The sequence below is a fragment of the Ursus arctos genome, unplaced genomic scaffold (genome assembly GCF_023065955.2).
Source record: "Ursus arctos isolate Adak ecotype North America unplaced genomic scaffold, UrsArc2.0 scaffold_1, whole genome shotgun sequence".
Taxonomy (NCBI): Eukaryota; Metazoa; Chordata; class Mammalia; order Carnivora; family Ursidae; genus Ursus; species Ursus arctos.
Genome location: NW_026622763.1, coordinates 90,625,413 through 90,640,806, shown reverse-complemented (window position 1 = coordinate 90,640,806; position 15,394 = coordinate 90,625,413). Strand labels below are relative to the sequence as shown.

General features: G+C 48.8%; 1 protein-coding gene across 2 annotated transcripts; it reads left to right on the top strand.

Moving 5' to 3' along the window:
* Positions 1-4,336: 4,336 nt before the first annotated feature.
* LOC113250470 (C-X-C chemokine receptor type 2) lies at positions 4,337-14,135 on the top strand. Of its 2 annotated transcripts, XM_057304760.1 has the most exons (3): positions 4,337-4,558; positions 7,684-9,225; positions 11,962-14,135. In XM_057304760.1, exon 3 carries the CDS (start codon positions 11,970-11,972, stop codon positions 13,035-13,037), a length of 1,068 nt encoding a protein of 355 aa, XP_057160743.1. In that variant the 5' UTR covers positions 4,337-4,558; positions 7,684-9,225; positions 11,962-11,969; the 3' UTR covers positions 13,038-14,135. The 2 variants fall into 2 exon arrangements, with proteins under 2 accessions (XP_057160743.1, XP_026347751.1); XM_026491966.4 differs by lacking the exons at positions 4,337-4,558; positions 7,684-9,225 and adding an exon at positions 10,774-10,974.
* Positions 14,136-15,394: the final 1,259 nt, after the last annotated feature.

The following is a 15,394-nucleotide window of genomic DNA, read 5'->3' as shown; positions in this document are numbered from 1 at the left end:
GTATTTTTGTGAGCATATATTTGCGTTTCTCCTGGGTGTATTTCTAGGAGTGGAATTGCTGGGCTAGAGGGTAAGAGTGTGTTTAGTTTTAGTAGAAATTGCCAGACCTTTTACCTGAGTGGTTAAACCATTTTGTATCCCCACCAATGATGTATGAGACTTCTGTTGCCCCACAGCCTTCAGATCCTTCATGGACATACTGCTCATTTGTATATCTTCTTTTGTGTAGTGCCAGTTCAAATCTTTTTTTTTTTTTGGAAAGATATTTTATTATTTATTTGTGAGAGGGGGGAGGGGCATAGGGAGAGGGAGAATTTCAAGCAGATCTGTGCTGAGTGCGGAGCCTGCCTGACATGGAGCTCTATCTCACGACCCTGAGATCATGACCTGAGCTGAAACCAAGAGTCAGATGCTCAACCGACTGAGCCATCCAGGCGCCCCCGCCTGTCCAAATCTTTTGCCCATTTATTTTGAGTTGTCTTTTACTATTTCTATTATTGTTGGAGTTCTTGATATATCCTGGATACCAGCCCTTTGTCAGATATATGTTTCACAACTGTTTTGTCCCAGGTGGTGGTTTGTCTAGTCCTTTTCTTAATGGCGTCTTCTGGATGAGCAGAAATTTTTTATTTTGATGAAATCTAATTAAGCAAAGACACTTAAAAAGAAGATTTTATTTATTTATCTGACAGAGAGAGAGCACAAGCAGAGGGAGAGGCAGAGGCAGGCTCCCCGCTGAGCAGAGAACCCGACATGGGGCTCCATCCCAGGGTCCTGGAATCCTGACCAGAGCCAGAGGCAGACGCTCTACCGCTGAGCCGCCCAAGCCGCCCCAGCAAAGACGTTTTTACGCGGTAATTGCGATCTTTGATCTGCCTGAGAAACTTTGGGCTTGCCCCTGAGTCATGGAGATATATTCATTCATGTTTTCTTCTAGAAGCTTTACAGTTTTAGCTTTTACGTTTAGGCCTATGATTCATCTCAAAATAATGTTTGTGTATGATGTAGGGGTCAAGGTTCATATTTTTCCCATACCTCGCTATTCCAACAATAGTTCGTTTGATAAAACTTCCCTTTCCCCATCTCACTGCTTTAGCACTTCTGTTGAAAAATCAGATGATGGCTTGAGTGTGGTTCTGTTTCTAGGATCTTTTTCCTGTACCAGCTTCAGCTGATTTTTTTGCCACGACCTCAGTAGTGCCATGCCTCCCAAATTTCAGAGGACAGCATAGAAACTCCAATGGTTTTTAATGTGAATAAGTCTAAATTTTTCAACATTGAAAACCAACTCTAAATTTAAATGAACAAACAGAGAAACCAACTCCGTACAAGCAAACAGACTCACTGGGTCTGTGGCCTTGGGAGCAGGGAGATAATTTCAGCAGGAAGTTGGATATATATTATATTCAGGTATAAGTCAAGGGACTTATTTTAAGTGACAGAAAATGGGAATGTCTCCAGGGTAGGCAGGTGGGTTTCAATAGTCAGTGCAAGTTAGTGAGAATTCATGGCCAGGGAGAGATTAAAACCCAGGTTCCTTTGGTGCCCAGGAGACTGGGGGAGTACACCTGTGGAGCTTTTTGGAATTGCGTCTAGAAACAATAGAGGCAGAGAGGGCCAGGCAGGAGATGAGGAGAGGCCAGCATGCCCTGGGTTACAGTGGGGGGACTGAGAGTCGAGGCATCTTGACAGACTAGTGACAGGAAAGAGACAAGGACCAAGAGAGTCCGGGCTGAGCTGATTTGAAGTCAAGGGTCTGGAGTGGAGGGAACTAAGAAGGGACAGTTCTCTAAGCCCGGGCCCAGAAAGATGCTTCGTGGAATTGGCTGAAGGTCTCTGGCTGACACAGAGCAGCCAGAAGACATACAACTGTAGGTTCCAGAACTTCAAGGACAGTTCTCAGCAGTACCACCTACTCGTCATCCCCAAGTTAAAGTTCCTAATTTTTAACATTTTAAGATTACGTTTTACATTTAAAATTTTCAACGGGAACCACTTCACATGTTTCTTTCTTTCTTTTGTTCTTTCTTTCTATCTTTGTTTTTTTAAGATTTTATTTATTTATTTGAGAGAGAGAGAGAGAGCATGAGCAGGGGGAGTGGGAGAGGGAGAAGCAGACTCCCCGCTGAGCAGGGAGCTGGACGTGGGGTGCAACCCCAGGACCCTGAGATCATGACCTGAGCCGAAGGCAGGCTCCCCTACATGTTTCAAAAAATAAAAATTAAAAAATTAAAAATGATCAATGAAAAGTCTTTTTCCCACCTGTCTCCCATCTGCCCCGTTCCCATCTTCAACCCCCTCACCCCCAGGTACCATTTGTACAATTTATTTTTACCACGACCAAGGACACTGTTTTGGCAGCCATGTCTGTCAGACAGAATGTTGAGCATGCCTGTTGGGCCACACAGGGTAGAGCTCGCTGCAGTTGGCAGCATGTAAGAGAAAATAAGCAAGCCTGCATTCAAGCCAGAGAGAACTTTGTTAGAACTTGCTAGAACCTTGCCTCATGAATACGTAAGAGAGCCCTATCAGGACAGGAAATCATCCTCCTTAAAGTGTGACATGGTGCTTGCTTTGACTACGTTGTGTCTCCTCAAAATTCATATGTTGAAGCCCTAACTCTCCGGTATTTGGAGGTGGGGCCTTTGGGAGGTGGGGCAATTAGGTTTAGCTGAAGTTATGAGGTGAGGCCTCTGTGATGGGCTTCGTGTCCTTAGGAGGAGAGGGAGAACGGAGCCCTTTCTCTGTGGCCACTGTGTACGGACACCGTGAGGAGGCAGCTGTCTGCAGGCCAGGAAGCGAGCTCTCTCTGAGAACCCGGCCATGCTGGCACCCTGATGTCCACCTGCCACTGAGTCCATGCTGTTTTGTGACAGCGGCCCGAGTTGCCTAAGGCAGTGCTCCGGCACCAAAAAAGTGAGCTCTGCGAAACAGTAGAAAGATTTCCAGTTCTTTGAGAGACACCTTTGAATGGTTTTGCCAAGAGTGTCCCCATGTGCTGTATTTGAAAGTGCGGGCTCACACAGAGAGACTGAGACTGGTGTGGAGGAAGGGTCTGTGGGGGAAGGGGACGACCCCAGGGACAGGACTCCTGAGTGCTAGAAGCCCGGGAGAAGTTGGGTGGACTATGAGCCCAAGGGTGACTAACTTCAACTACGTGTCTCCAGGGGCGTTCACACTCTGCTAACTGCTGAACTCTCCTCTGGGAGGACTTTAGAGGGGAGAATGAATGCGTGTGAACGGATTTGCAAACTTTCAAGGGTGATGTTGGGTTCTAGATGTTGGCTGCTTGACTCAACTATGGGGTAGAGGGTCTTTTCACGGAGATGATTTCATTTCCCCGGTTCCCACTGCCATTTGTTTTGATTCGAAGGTAATGCTGCCCTCTCCTGGGCTGATCTTGCAACTGCAGCCCCTGGCCACCCAGCTGGACCGCCCAACCCCCACCTCCACGAGGCAACGGAGCCCTTGCTTGATTTCAGGTGTTGTCAGTATAACTAGGGGTCTCAGGCTTTGCTAAGTCATTTCTTACAGCCATGGTGGGACTCAGCTTTCCCTTCCGTGCTATATCCCAGAGGCTGGAGGTGAGATAAACAGACGGTAAGTTACTTGTGGGTCTCTTAGTCTCTAGAAATAGAACCCATCCTTTTTCTTCCTTCCCCCCCCCCCCGCCCCCCGCTTTTGGTTTTCTTTCCTCAACCACTTTTTATCCCATCCTAATCACCAAGCTGTCTCCTAGGCACTTGGGATACAGTGATCTAGATAGGTAAGGCTTTCTGCCTTCACAAAGCTTATAGTCTAGAGAGGAGAGAGACGATAAACAGCGGTCTATGTAATATTACACGCAGTTTCTAGAGTATGTTAGAAGTGGTAAGTGCTGTGAGAGGAGAAGAATGTTTGGAATATAGCATAGCAAGGGACATCAGGAATGCTAGGGGAGGTGCAATTGTGATTGGCGCACAGAGTGAGACTCAGTGAGAAGGTAGCATTTGAGCAAATTCTCAGAGGAGGTGGGGGAGTGAGTGTGGGACGTCTACAGAGAGCATTCAGAGAAGAGTGGGCGCTGGAAGCAGTGCTCCAAGGCAGGAGCCGGGCTAATATGGCTGGAGCAGAGCCCTAAGTGGGGGGAGGGGGAGGATACAGTTAGAGGATCCTATGGGCTGGATCGTGTCCCTCCCTCCCACCATTCAGATGTCAGAATCCCGCAGTGTGTCAGAATGGGACCTTATTTAGAAGTAAGGCTGTCGCAGATGTCAGTAGCTAGGATGAGGCCATCAGGGGGCGCCCTAATTCAACGTGATTAGTGTCCTTATAAAAAGGGGAAATTTGGACCCAGACACAGGCATCTGAGGACAGCAACATGTGACGATGAGGGCAGAGATCAGGCTGATGCATCTGTAAGCCAAGGAATGACAAAGATGGCCAGCAAAGCAGCAGGCGCGAGGAGAGAAGCCTGGAACAGATTTTCCCTTGCAGCCCTCAGGACGAGCCAGCCCTGCTGACACCCTCATCCTGGACATCCAGCCTCCGGGACTGTGAGACAGTCACTCTATGCCGTGTGAGCCACCCCAGCACACTAACGCACGGGGGTGATGAGGGGGGCTGGGATGGGGTTGGGGGAGGGCCATGACTCTGAAGGCCTTAAAGGATTTTGGCTTTTTTCAAATTAATTTTTTTCATGATTAAATGGGATATATCCCCCCAAATGCGAACGGTGTTCAATATCAGAAAACCATTAATATAATTCACATGCTAATAAATCCTATGACTACCTACATAGGCCTTTGACAAACTTCAATACCTACTACTCCCAATTTAAAAAATAAAACACAGTATGACACTGTATGTTAACTACACTGGAGTGAAAATTAAAAAAATAATTAAAATCACCTAGACCTGTAGGCAGAAAGCATTCTCAAAAAAAGGAGAATGGAATTGTATTCATAAATAAGGTAGAAATGAATCTTTCAATTACAGAAATCAATTTTAAGGCAAAAAAAATGAAACAATAAAATCAGATAGGTGACAACTTTAAAAAGTATTAACAAAACTCCAGCTTTTTTTTGGATTTTGCCAGCTTTTCCATTATCACCTCTTTCCGTACCAGAATCCAGTCCGGGGGACCACATGGCCTCTAGCTGGCATGTCTCCCCGATCTCCTGTGCCCTAGGGCACTTTCACTCAGTCCTTCCTTATTTCTCATGACCTTGATAGTCTTGAGGACTACTGGCCAGGTATCCCATAGAACGCCTCCCCAGTCTGGGTTTGTCTGATGGTTTTCTCCGGATTAGATGGGGGTTATGGGTTTTTGGAGAGAATACCACCAGTGGGTGTCTTCTCATCATATCCTGTTGGGAGTATAGGAGCACACAGCGTCCCTGGTGATGTCAGCCTTCCTGAATTGGTGAAGGGAGTGCTCGCCAGGCTTCTCCACCGTGAAACGGCTTAAAATGCACTCAGAAACATTAAAGCAGTGAAACTCATTCTTTGGAGCTGTGGGAGGGTAGTGAGAAGGCATGATATGATCTGACTTAGAATATCAAAGGATCACTCTGGCGGGTATGAGGAGAAGAGACTAGATGAACAGGAGGCCTGGGAGGTCACTTCTGTAACCTCGGTGCGAAGGGACGGTGGCAGGGGCCAGGGCACTGGCTGGAGGGGTAATGAGAAAATAGGAGTGGGAATCTATTTTGGTAGAGCTGGCTGAACTTTCTGGTAGATTGAATGTCGGGAGTGAGAGATAGACAGGTGTCAACGAAGAGTCTACAAAGTGTCCTGGGCTACCGGAAGGACGAAGTGGCCATGGACTGAGCTAAGATGAAGATTCTAGTCTGCTTCTTCGCTCCTCTCCACCACTTCATCCATTTAACCAATATTTACTTCGTGCCAGGGCTGGCTGCAGGACCCAGTGCAAAATAAAAGTGTGGGGCCCCTCATTCCAAGAGCAGGAGAAAAGCTTGTTTCCTTCTTCTGTGATCGTTCTCTTAACCAGACTCTGTGTGTTTTTTTTTTTTAAGTAGGCTGCACACGTGGAGCCCAATGTGGGGCTTGAACTCACAACCCTGAGATCAAGACCTGGGCTTACTTAAGTGACTGAGCCACCCAGATGCCCCTGAAGATAGTGTCCCACGGACTCCATGTTTTTTATTTGCTATTTAATGCTGTGCTCCCTGAAGCAGAGGGCCCTTGTGGGGTGGGGGAGTGGGAGGCGAGCCCAAGGGGGCAATAAGGCGTGGGACTGCATGTGAGCTGAACTCCAAGCCCCTGTGTGTGCTCCACTGTCCCACCAGGCTTCGCTCAGAAGACACCAATTCCGGGGCGCCTGGGTAGCGCAGTCGTTAAAGCAGTCTGCCTTCGGCTCAGGGCGTGATCCTGGCGTTCCGGGATCGAGTCCCACATCGGGCTCCTCCGCTGGGAGCCTGCTTCTTCCTCTCCCACTCCCCCTGCTGTGTTCCCTCTCTCGCTGGCTGTCTCTCTGTCACGTAAATAAAATCTTAAAAAAAAAAAAAAAGAAGACACCAATTCCAAGATCAAGTTATTAAGAAGTCCAAGGCAGCGAGTGCAGAGCATTCTGCCCCTAGCTCAGCGCTCTTGTGAGAGCAGGACTCCGTGCGGCTGCGCTGGCCACCCACCCCCTTCCTATGTGTCACACACTTTGCAGGGCACCAAGAATGCAAAATAGAATCCTTTCTAGTTCCTGCCTTTAAGGAGGGCAAGGAACGAAAGGGTGTTTATGAGTCACTACTCTGTGCTGGAGTCTTGTCTGGTCACAGCCCAGCAGGAGGGACAGACTCCTAAAAAAACGATTCAGGAATACAATCTGGAAACCACAACAGTGGAAACCTGGGCGGGTGACACAGGAGGGGAGGGGAGGGAGGCATTCAGGGCTTGAGGAGTTGGGAGTTCAGTGGACAGGAGACAAGCATCCTGGGCCTCTGCTCTCGAACCTAGCTGGACTGGCAAATCGGAGTGAGGAGGGGGGAAATGACCATCAGAAGGTTATTTACTGTTGTTGTTGCTGCTGCTGTTTTTTTGGTGAAAATGGCTAAATACATATTTTTTAAATTGCAAAAGTCATGCTCATTTGAGAAATTGGGCAACATCAAAAGGTATAAACAAGAGAGCAGCTATCTGTAATCCCCCCACCCAAAGATAACCACTGGTAACATTTTGGCTCCCTTTCCTATTTTCTCCCTGTGTACATACATGCATTTATCACAAAGTATTATCCTACCCTACATTCTGCTTGTTAACCTGTGTTTGCCCTTGGAATCCTATTACAGGCACCTTTCCATAACATTAATTGTAGCTCTCAGTGTTGTGTCTAATGGACACACGGTGCTCCATTTTATAGGTCTACTATAATTTGTATAAAAGTTTGGGAAGCGTACTGAACTTCATCAACCTGTATTATATAAACAAGCCTGTGATAAACTTTGTCTTCCTTCTCTTCCCTCCTCACATTAAGTGGGATTTCAGGGTCAGAGGGTCTGCATTGTTGAGTGTGTTCGATGCATATTCTCCCAGCAGGACTGTGTGTGGGGGTGTGTGTATAAAGACAGCAAAAGGTGATTGAACATTTATTATCTGCCAGATACTGTGCTAAGCACTTTACATGTATTAACTCATTGATCCTCCTATCAGTTCCATGAGCTAGGCGCTACTTTTCTTCCTACTTTACAGACGAGAACACTGGGGCACTGAGCAAGTATCCAAGGCTCCGAGGGGCACGCGAGCGGCCAGGGGCAGGGCTGGGACTTGTACCACGCTGGTTTGGTCCCAGAGCCCGCACTCTCTCTCCCGGTTCATCATCACACAGCACCATGAGGCAAGTATTATGATCCCCGTTTTTATGGATAAGGATTTTTTTAATCTTTTAAAAAATTTTTTAATTTTAATTCCAAGAATAAAGGTCTTTTGATATGCATTAAGAAACTTGTCCAAGATGATAAACCAATAAAGGAAGGCCCGTATTCGAAGCATGATCTGTCTGACTCCAAAGCAGAGATTCCCGGGGTCTTCGTGGGGATGTCTGAATTCATTCAGGAGTGTGTTCTCAGATGGGTTTTTATGCGCCTGGTTTTCAACGTTCCTCTTTGGCCTCAGCCAGAGCTGGGCAGTCAGGGCTAGGAGGTCTGCACCTGCCCAGGTACCCTGACTCTTGCAGCATGGACCCTGTGATGCACTGACATTCCTCCCCTCTCCTCTCATCCTAGATCACTTGTTTTCTAGAACTCTTCCAGTAGGTCATAGTTTTGGTTGCCAGTAACAGAAAACTCAGCCCGAAATGGCCTTAACAGTAAAGAACTGAAAAGTGCGCAGGGAAGATTGCCTCTGGTTTGCTCAGGACTCTGGCTCCGTTTCTCTGTGATTCTCTCAGTTCTGCCTTCCTCTCTGTGTTAGTTGTGATCCTTGGACGGGTTGGCCGTTTCTATACCCAAATGGCTTCCAACTATTCCAAGACGACGTCCTTGCTTTTCCACCGTCACCAGACAGCCGTCCCGAACTTGGCTCTGTGTGGATCATCTTAGGTCACGTACTTACCCCGCACCTGTCACTACGGCAATGGGGGTGATCACGGGGGAGAGAGGTGAGTTCTCTCCTCCACCTCCCCTGCCTCTGTTTTGGTCCCTGGGTCTCAGCGGCCCCTTCTGCAGGAATGTGAAGAGATGCTGGCCCAGGGACGGAGAAGACACACTTGCAGCCATGTTGTGTGCGGCCCACATGCTCTTGAATAGAAGCTTCCATTTGCAAAACAGAGTGGCAAGAAGAGGCCTCCGCATTCTGCCAGAGGACTGGCATTCAGGCGACACATGTCACAACAATCTTGGTGGCACTGAACGTTCTGCATGGAATAGAAAAATGCTTTCCCGTTAGGAACATTATAGATCCGTTGAAGAGGGAGCAGTTCTAAGTGGGAAGGTGCGGTACGGAAGATATGTTGGGCGGGCAGACTTGCTGGAACATTTTCAAGTGGGTAACATTTTATTCCAAGCTCATCTAGACGTGCCTTTCCCTTCCTTCAGTGAAATGCTCTTTCCTTTCTCTCCTTCCACAAAAGGGAGATTTTTTTTTTTATTTCTTGTCTTCCAGATCTCCTTCCCCCTGGAGACCTAAGCTACCACCCCTGCCACCCCCACAACCACCCAGAGGGACTGCTTCTCCTTGACTCCTCGGCTTGAGGGTGGACCAGACCCTTCCCTCGGCACCTCAGTCATTCGTTGGGTGAGACTGGAATGTTGGACTGACTAGAGTCAGGGCTTAAGAAAAGCAGAAGGGAGTTATTTACAAAGAGGGACTTAAAGGATTAGCTAGGGCAGTTCCTGCCCTGGTCTTTCTCATTGGGTCCCTCGCCAGGATGTTCCCGTCCCGCGACAACCGCCCCCTTGTGGCAGACGCTCTCTTCACCCTTGGCCTAGGCTTGCACTGGAGCATTCGTAGGCGTTTTTGCAGACAGGCCCCAGACAGTCTGTTCTCTCCTGTGTTACCAGTCACTGTTTGCTGCCCCAGGATTACTTTTCCCCTAGATGATTAATAAGGGACTCCCCACCTTCAAGTCCCTTCTGGTCTAGGCATCAGAACATAAGAGTCCAACACTCTTAAAAGCAAAGCATGGGTGGCCCCAGGGCAATTGTCTTCTTGTACTTCCTGCAACTTTTTATGAATGAGAAGAGAACCCAGGAGGAGAGCAAGCAGAACGTAGGCACCGGGGGCATGATTAATTGGCATTTATGGTAGGGGCAGACTTTATATCTGAACAGATCGATGCTAACTTTAAACTCTAGAGGATGGTAGGAAAAGGACGATGCCAGACAGACCGGCCTGGCGGTGTGGGAGTGAAGCTTTCAGACACACCTCATCTATGACTGTGTGGCCGAAAGTGATAGACGCCCTGAATCAGGGTGGTGACCTGAGCCGTGAATCACAGCAGGTCTATTTAATGTCATTTCATCTACAACTGTGGGTTGAGCACCTACTTTGTTCCCTGGCAGAGGGTCGGAAGATGGATCAGAGAGGGTCTCTATTCTCTAGAAGCTCACAGTCTGGTGGGGAAGGCTGACTGGTAAGCACATCATTATAACGCAGCAGGGTTCGTGCTGTAACGGAGAAGTGGTGGCTGTAGCAGAGGAGTAAAGCCAGGGGACACACGTGAGCTGCTGGGAACAGCAGAGGCAGGTTCCAAGAAGCCATCCTTCATTCTGGGAGAGGAACAAGGTGACCTTAACCCCAACTCCTCCATTCACCAATTGTCCCAGCTCCAGTGGTCTCCCTGTTGTCTAGCCAGGTTGCAGGAGTGGTCCCAGCCCCCAGCCTCGGGCCATTCTAATCAACCAATTGTTGAGAACGGTTGTGTGGTGTGTTGGGGTGGGGTGAGGCTTAGTTCTCCCTCTGATCTTGAGACCTCTCCACCACCCCCTGGGGCCACCCCAAAGAAGCCTTTCGTGTGCTTGTTGTCCGAACACAGCTTAAGGACAGCCCTCCACCTCCTTCCCGTAAAATCTCCCCAGTCCCTTCTAAGTGGGGGGCCCTACCAGGCCTACCTACAGTGGACCCCTTCTGAAGTCTTTACTGTCAAAAGTAAAATCCTCTCCCCTTTATTCATGTCCAAGCAAGTTGGAAGCTTTCAAAGGTGATCTAAGGAATTTAAGGGGATCAACAAATGGGCACAAATGCAAGAAAAAGGGAACAAAAAATAGTCACCCACGTGGAGAATTCAGACAGTGGACCCTTAACTCCAGCTTCATGTCTGGTAGCCCTGCTTGGACATCTGGGTCCTGGGAGTCTCTGATGCCCTTTGGTCCCTTAATTTCATCTGTTCTCCAAATATGGACATGGGCAAGGCTCAGAGAGGAGGTGTGTGGTGACGAAGCTTCCCCATTTCCCTTTATTCATCAAGTTTCCTCTGACTGTTAAGTCCCTCCGGTCTCTGAGCTCCAGCCTTTTACAGTTGGACACACCTGGCCGGTGTCTCAGGTAGGAAGCCACCTCTGTTGCCAGGACTTTCTTTGGGGAGGGAGACTTGGTTTGACTGTGTTTTAGAAAATGCATCCATTTCTCTGGGACCTGAAGACTTCTGCTCACTTGGCTTCCTGCCTCCTCCCGTGTGACCACCTATTCAATTCTGATCTCATGCATGGCTGTAGTTGGTAACAAGGGGGCCACGGTCTTGTCACTTCTTCCTTCCATGCCTCTCCCTTTTCGGGGGGAAGAGGCTTACATCTCCCCAATCGAATGTTCATGGCTTTGCCCTCAGATGTTGTCTTCTGTAAAAATGCAGCATCAGCAGGCAGAGAACATGCTAAAATGTGTGGATCGGAATGAACTTACAGAATGTCAGGCCTGCGAGCAACTCAGGGGTTATATACTCTGCCTCCCTCAAGCTGCAGAGGAGAAAACCGAAATCTGTGAAGGTAGAATGACCCGCTCAAGGTCCCACAGTTTATTATAGATACATCAGGATAGAGTGAGGACTGGATACCAGGTATCCTTATTTCCAGTCTTGGTAACTTTCCAAAGGTCTTCAGACTGTGTTCTGGAGAGCCTGGGAGTTTCCTGGAGATCCTGGGAGTTTTGGGGGAGCCACCTTAGCAGCTGTCTGGGTAGAAATGGCAGCACCCCCTCCTTCCCAAAAGATGAATTTTTGTTGGTTTTACATATTGGTCTGCTGAGATGATTTTGCTTCAGCAAAGTGTTTCACAAGTTAGGAAGATATGTGAGCACTGCCGATGGTTCTTTGATGTTTAGGGTGATAACAGGGGATAAGACGGAGAGTGCTCTCAAGTGATGGTGCTGTGAAATTGACCTCGAAAGAAGTTCAAAATAGAGGAGAAGGAAGAGAGCTTCTGTTGTCAAACCAACAGAAAAGCAAAAGATATCTCGGTAACTCTTTTCCCATCCTTAATGAACGACTTTAATCTGAATTACTAAATCACGTTTCTTTCCTTTGAATCTTTCAACTAGATTGAACTATGATATTTTTCATGGAAGATCTATGGAATGATACTGATGACTGGGATGAGGAATTTGGAAATATCAGCGGCACACCACCTACAGACACATATAGTCCCTGTAGGATAGACACTGAGACACTCGACAAGTATGTGGTGGTGGTCATCTATGCCCTGGTCTTTGTGCTGAGCCTGCTGGGAAACTCCCTCGTGATCCTGGTGGTCTTACGGAGTCAGCTCAACCGCTCTGTCACTGACATCTACCTGCTGAACCTGGCCATAGCCGACCTGCTCTTCGCCCTGACCTTGCCTATCTGGGCTGCCTCCAAGGCAAAGGGCTGGATCTTTGGCACGGCCCTGTGCAAGGTGGTCTCGCTCCTGAAGGAAGTCAACTTCTATAGCGGCATCCTCCTGCTGGCCTGCATCAGCGTGGACCGCTACCTGGCCATTGTCCATGCCACACGCACGCTGACCCAGAAGCGGCACTGGGTCAAGTTCATATGCTTAGGCATCTGGGCTCTGTCCCTGATCCTGTCCCTGCCCATCTTCGTCTTCCGCAGGGCCATCAATCCTCCCTACTCCAGCCCGGTCTGCTACGAGGACATGGGAGCCAACACGACGAAACTGCGGATAGTGATGCGGGCCCTGCCCCAGACCTTTGGCTTCCTCCTGCCCCTGGCGGTCATGCTGTTCTGCTACGGACTCACCCTGCGCACGCTGTTCGAGGCCCACATGGGGCAGAAGCACCGGGCCATGCGGGTCATCTTCGCCGTCGTGCTCGTCTTCCTGCTCTGCTGGCTGCCCTACAACCTGGTGCTGGTGGCAGACACCCTCATGAGGCTCCGGGTGATCCAGGAGACCTGTGAGCGCCGCAACGACATTGGCCGGGCCCTGGACGCCACTGAGATTCTGGGCTTCCTCCACAGCTGCCTCAATCCCTTCATCTACGCCTTCATCGGCCAGAAGTTCCGCCATGGACTCCTCAAGATCATGGCCTTCCATGGGCTCATCAGCAAGGAGTACTTGTCCAAGGACGGCAGGCCTTCCTTTGTTGGCTCTTCTTCAGCCAACACTTCCACGACCTTCTGAGCCCCCGGCCCTGCCGCAGCCCCTCGGGGCCCCTCCCTTGCCATCGGTGTCCAGTCCGGAGCCTCGTGTCCCCTGGCTGTTGACAGTCTCTGTGTCCAGGCAGCCCCCGCTCATGGTTGCAGGAAGTTACCGGGGCCACGTCCTCCTCAGGCCCATTGTGTGGTTTAGAAAGCCTGCCCTGGTTCCCCACCGCCTACTATCCTTCCTATGTCGGCTGCTGGAGCTCAGTCCGTCTTACCACTGAGCCCACAGCACTCTGTTCTCTGAGGCAGTTAAAGACATTTAAAAGGCATTCTTTTAAGTGACTACAGAAAGTTCCTCCCATGGGCAGCCATTGGTGGCAAAGGACATGAGCTGCTGCCCCAACTCTCCCTTTCTTGCTTGGCAGCAAAGTCCACCTCCCTGGAGAGAGGCTGGAAAGGACAGACACTCACTTTCGAAGACTCCCTTAGCTAGGAGGGGCCCTGTCATGCCCTTCTGACTAGTGAGACTTCAGGGCAATAGTGTGCTGGTAAAGCACTCTCCTGGGGGAAAGAAGTCCGGATTGTAGCAGTTACCACGTTGCCTGGTGTGAATGCTCCCGCCATGGTGATTTCAAGGGTTTTCAAGTGTTTAGCAACCAGCTCACAAAAATTTGGGAAATGTAATGAGCTGCTTTCACAAGCAGGTACAAACTGGCTTCAGCGCACCATTGCTTAAGAGGAAGTCTGCTGGGGCCAGGGACTCCTGGGAAGTATTCCTGACTGAAAAAAGAGAGAGAGAGACACACACACCCTTGGTTCTCACCTTTGAATACGGTTGTAGGATATGATGTGACAAAGAGGCAAAAAGTGTGCTCAGCACACGTAGGCAGAAGGAGGGGACGCCAATAAAGAGCCCAGAAAGAAACCTAAGCATAAATGGTCAATGATTTCAACAATGGGCACCACGACTGTTCAATGGGGAAGGACAGTCGTTCAGCAAAGGATGCTGGGTAAACCAGATATCCACATGCACAGGAACAAACTTGGTCCCTTTCCTTACACTATACACAAAAGTTAACTCAAAATGGGTCAAATACCTAATGATAAAAGCTGAAACTATTAAACTCTTGGAAGACAACATAAGGAAAAGCTTCATTTGGTTTGAGGTTGGGGATGGAGAGAAGTTTGGAGATGAGGTTTAGATCAAGGTTGAGGGTGGAACCAGGGATGAGGTTGGAGTTAGAGGTGATGTGGTGGGCAGCCAGAGATGGGGTGGCAGGTTGGGACAAGACGAAGGGTCAGAAAAGGATGAATTTCAGGAACAGGGGGAGATTCAGAACAGGGAGAAGCTGGGGCTGGGGTTAGTGCAATTCAGGGAGGTTCAATGGGATTGGGACCAAGTATGGGGTGAAGTGTAGGAATGGGATGAGTGTGCGAGTGTGGTGAGTCTCAGCGAGAGACGTCAGAACTGGAGTGAATGTCAGGGGCCACTATTATAGTCCAGTTAGTGGCTGGAGGAAAAAGACATCACTGGGAGAGTCACCATTTTCTGGGGAGAATTGTCTAACATGCCTTTCTGGGGGCCAGGATGGAGGTACCTTGGCTGTCCAGCCAAGGGTCTCTAAGTGGTTTGATGAGAAAGGAGTTAGGGCTCAAGCCCTAAGAGATAGATCTGATTCAGAAGAGAAGCTGGAAGAATGCTAAAGAAATCCAGGGAGGAAGGCTGGCAACTGGGTCTGGGAATCTCCCCTTCCTCTCCCTCCCTCCTTCCCCTAATGCCCTTCCACCTCTCAGCTGCAAGCTTAAATGGCCATCTTCCTCCATCCTCTGCTGTCCCAAGACAACTCTGTCAGGGGCTTCAGTAAGTAAATATGGATCCATACCGGGCCCAGGGAAACACAAATGACTAATATGTATCCGAAAAGATGCTTGGCCTCACTAGTAACCTGGGAAGTGGGAATCAAACAGCAATAAAATAACTTGGAAGTGTTTTACATGGGGAGGGATATATAGTTGACTGTCAAACAACACGGGTTTGAATTGTGCGGTCCATCGATAATCTGGAGTTTTAAAATAAATACAGTACTGTAAATCTATTTTCATCATGATTTTTAAAAATTTTAAATACAATCTACTCCCCCAACATGGGGCTTGCGTCCACGACCCCAAGACCAAGAGTTACACGCCCCACTGAGTGAGTGAGCCAAGTGCCCCCTCATGATTTTCTCAATAACATTTTCTCCAGCTTACTCTGGTGTAAGAATATAGTATATAGAACGTACAAAATATGTTCATCTATGTAAGTTATTGGTAAGGATTCTGGTCAACAGGAAGCTGTTAGCAGTTACGTTTTGGGGAAGTCAAGAGTTTACATACAGATTTTCGACGGCATGG

Coding starts and splice junctions, on each gene's coding strand:
- LOC113250470 (XM_057304760.1), top strand. CDS start 11,970: ATGATATTTTTCATGGAAGATCTATGGAATGATACTGATGACTGGGAT.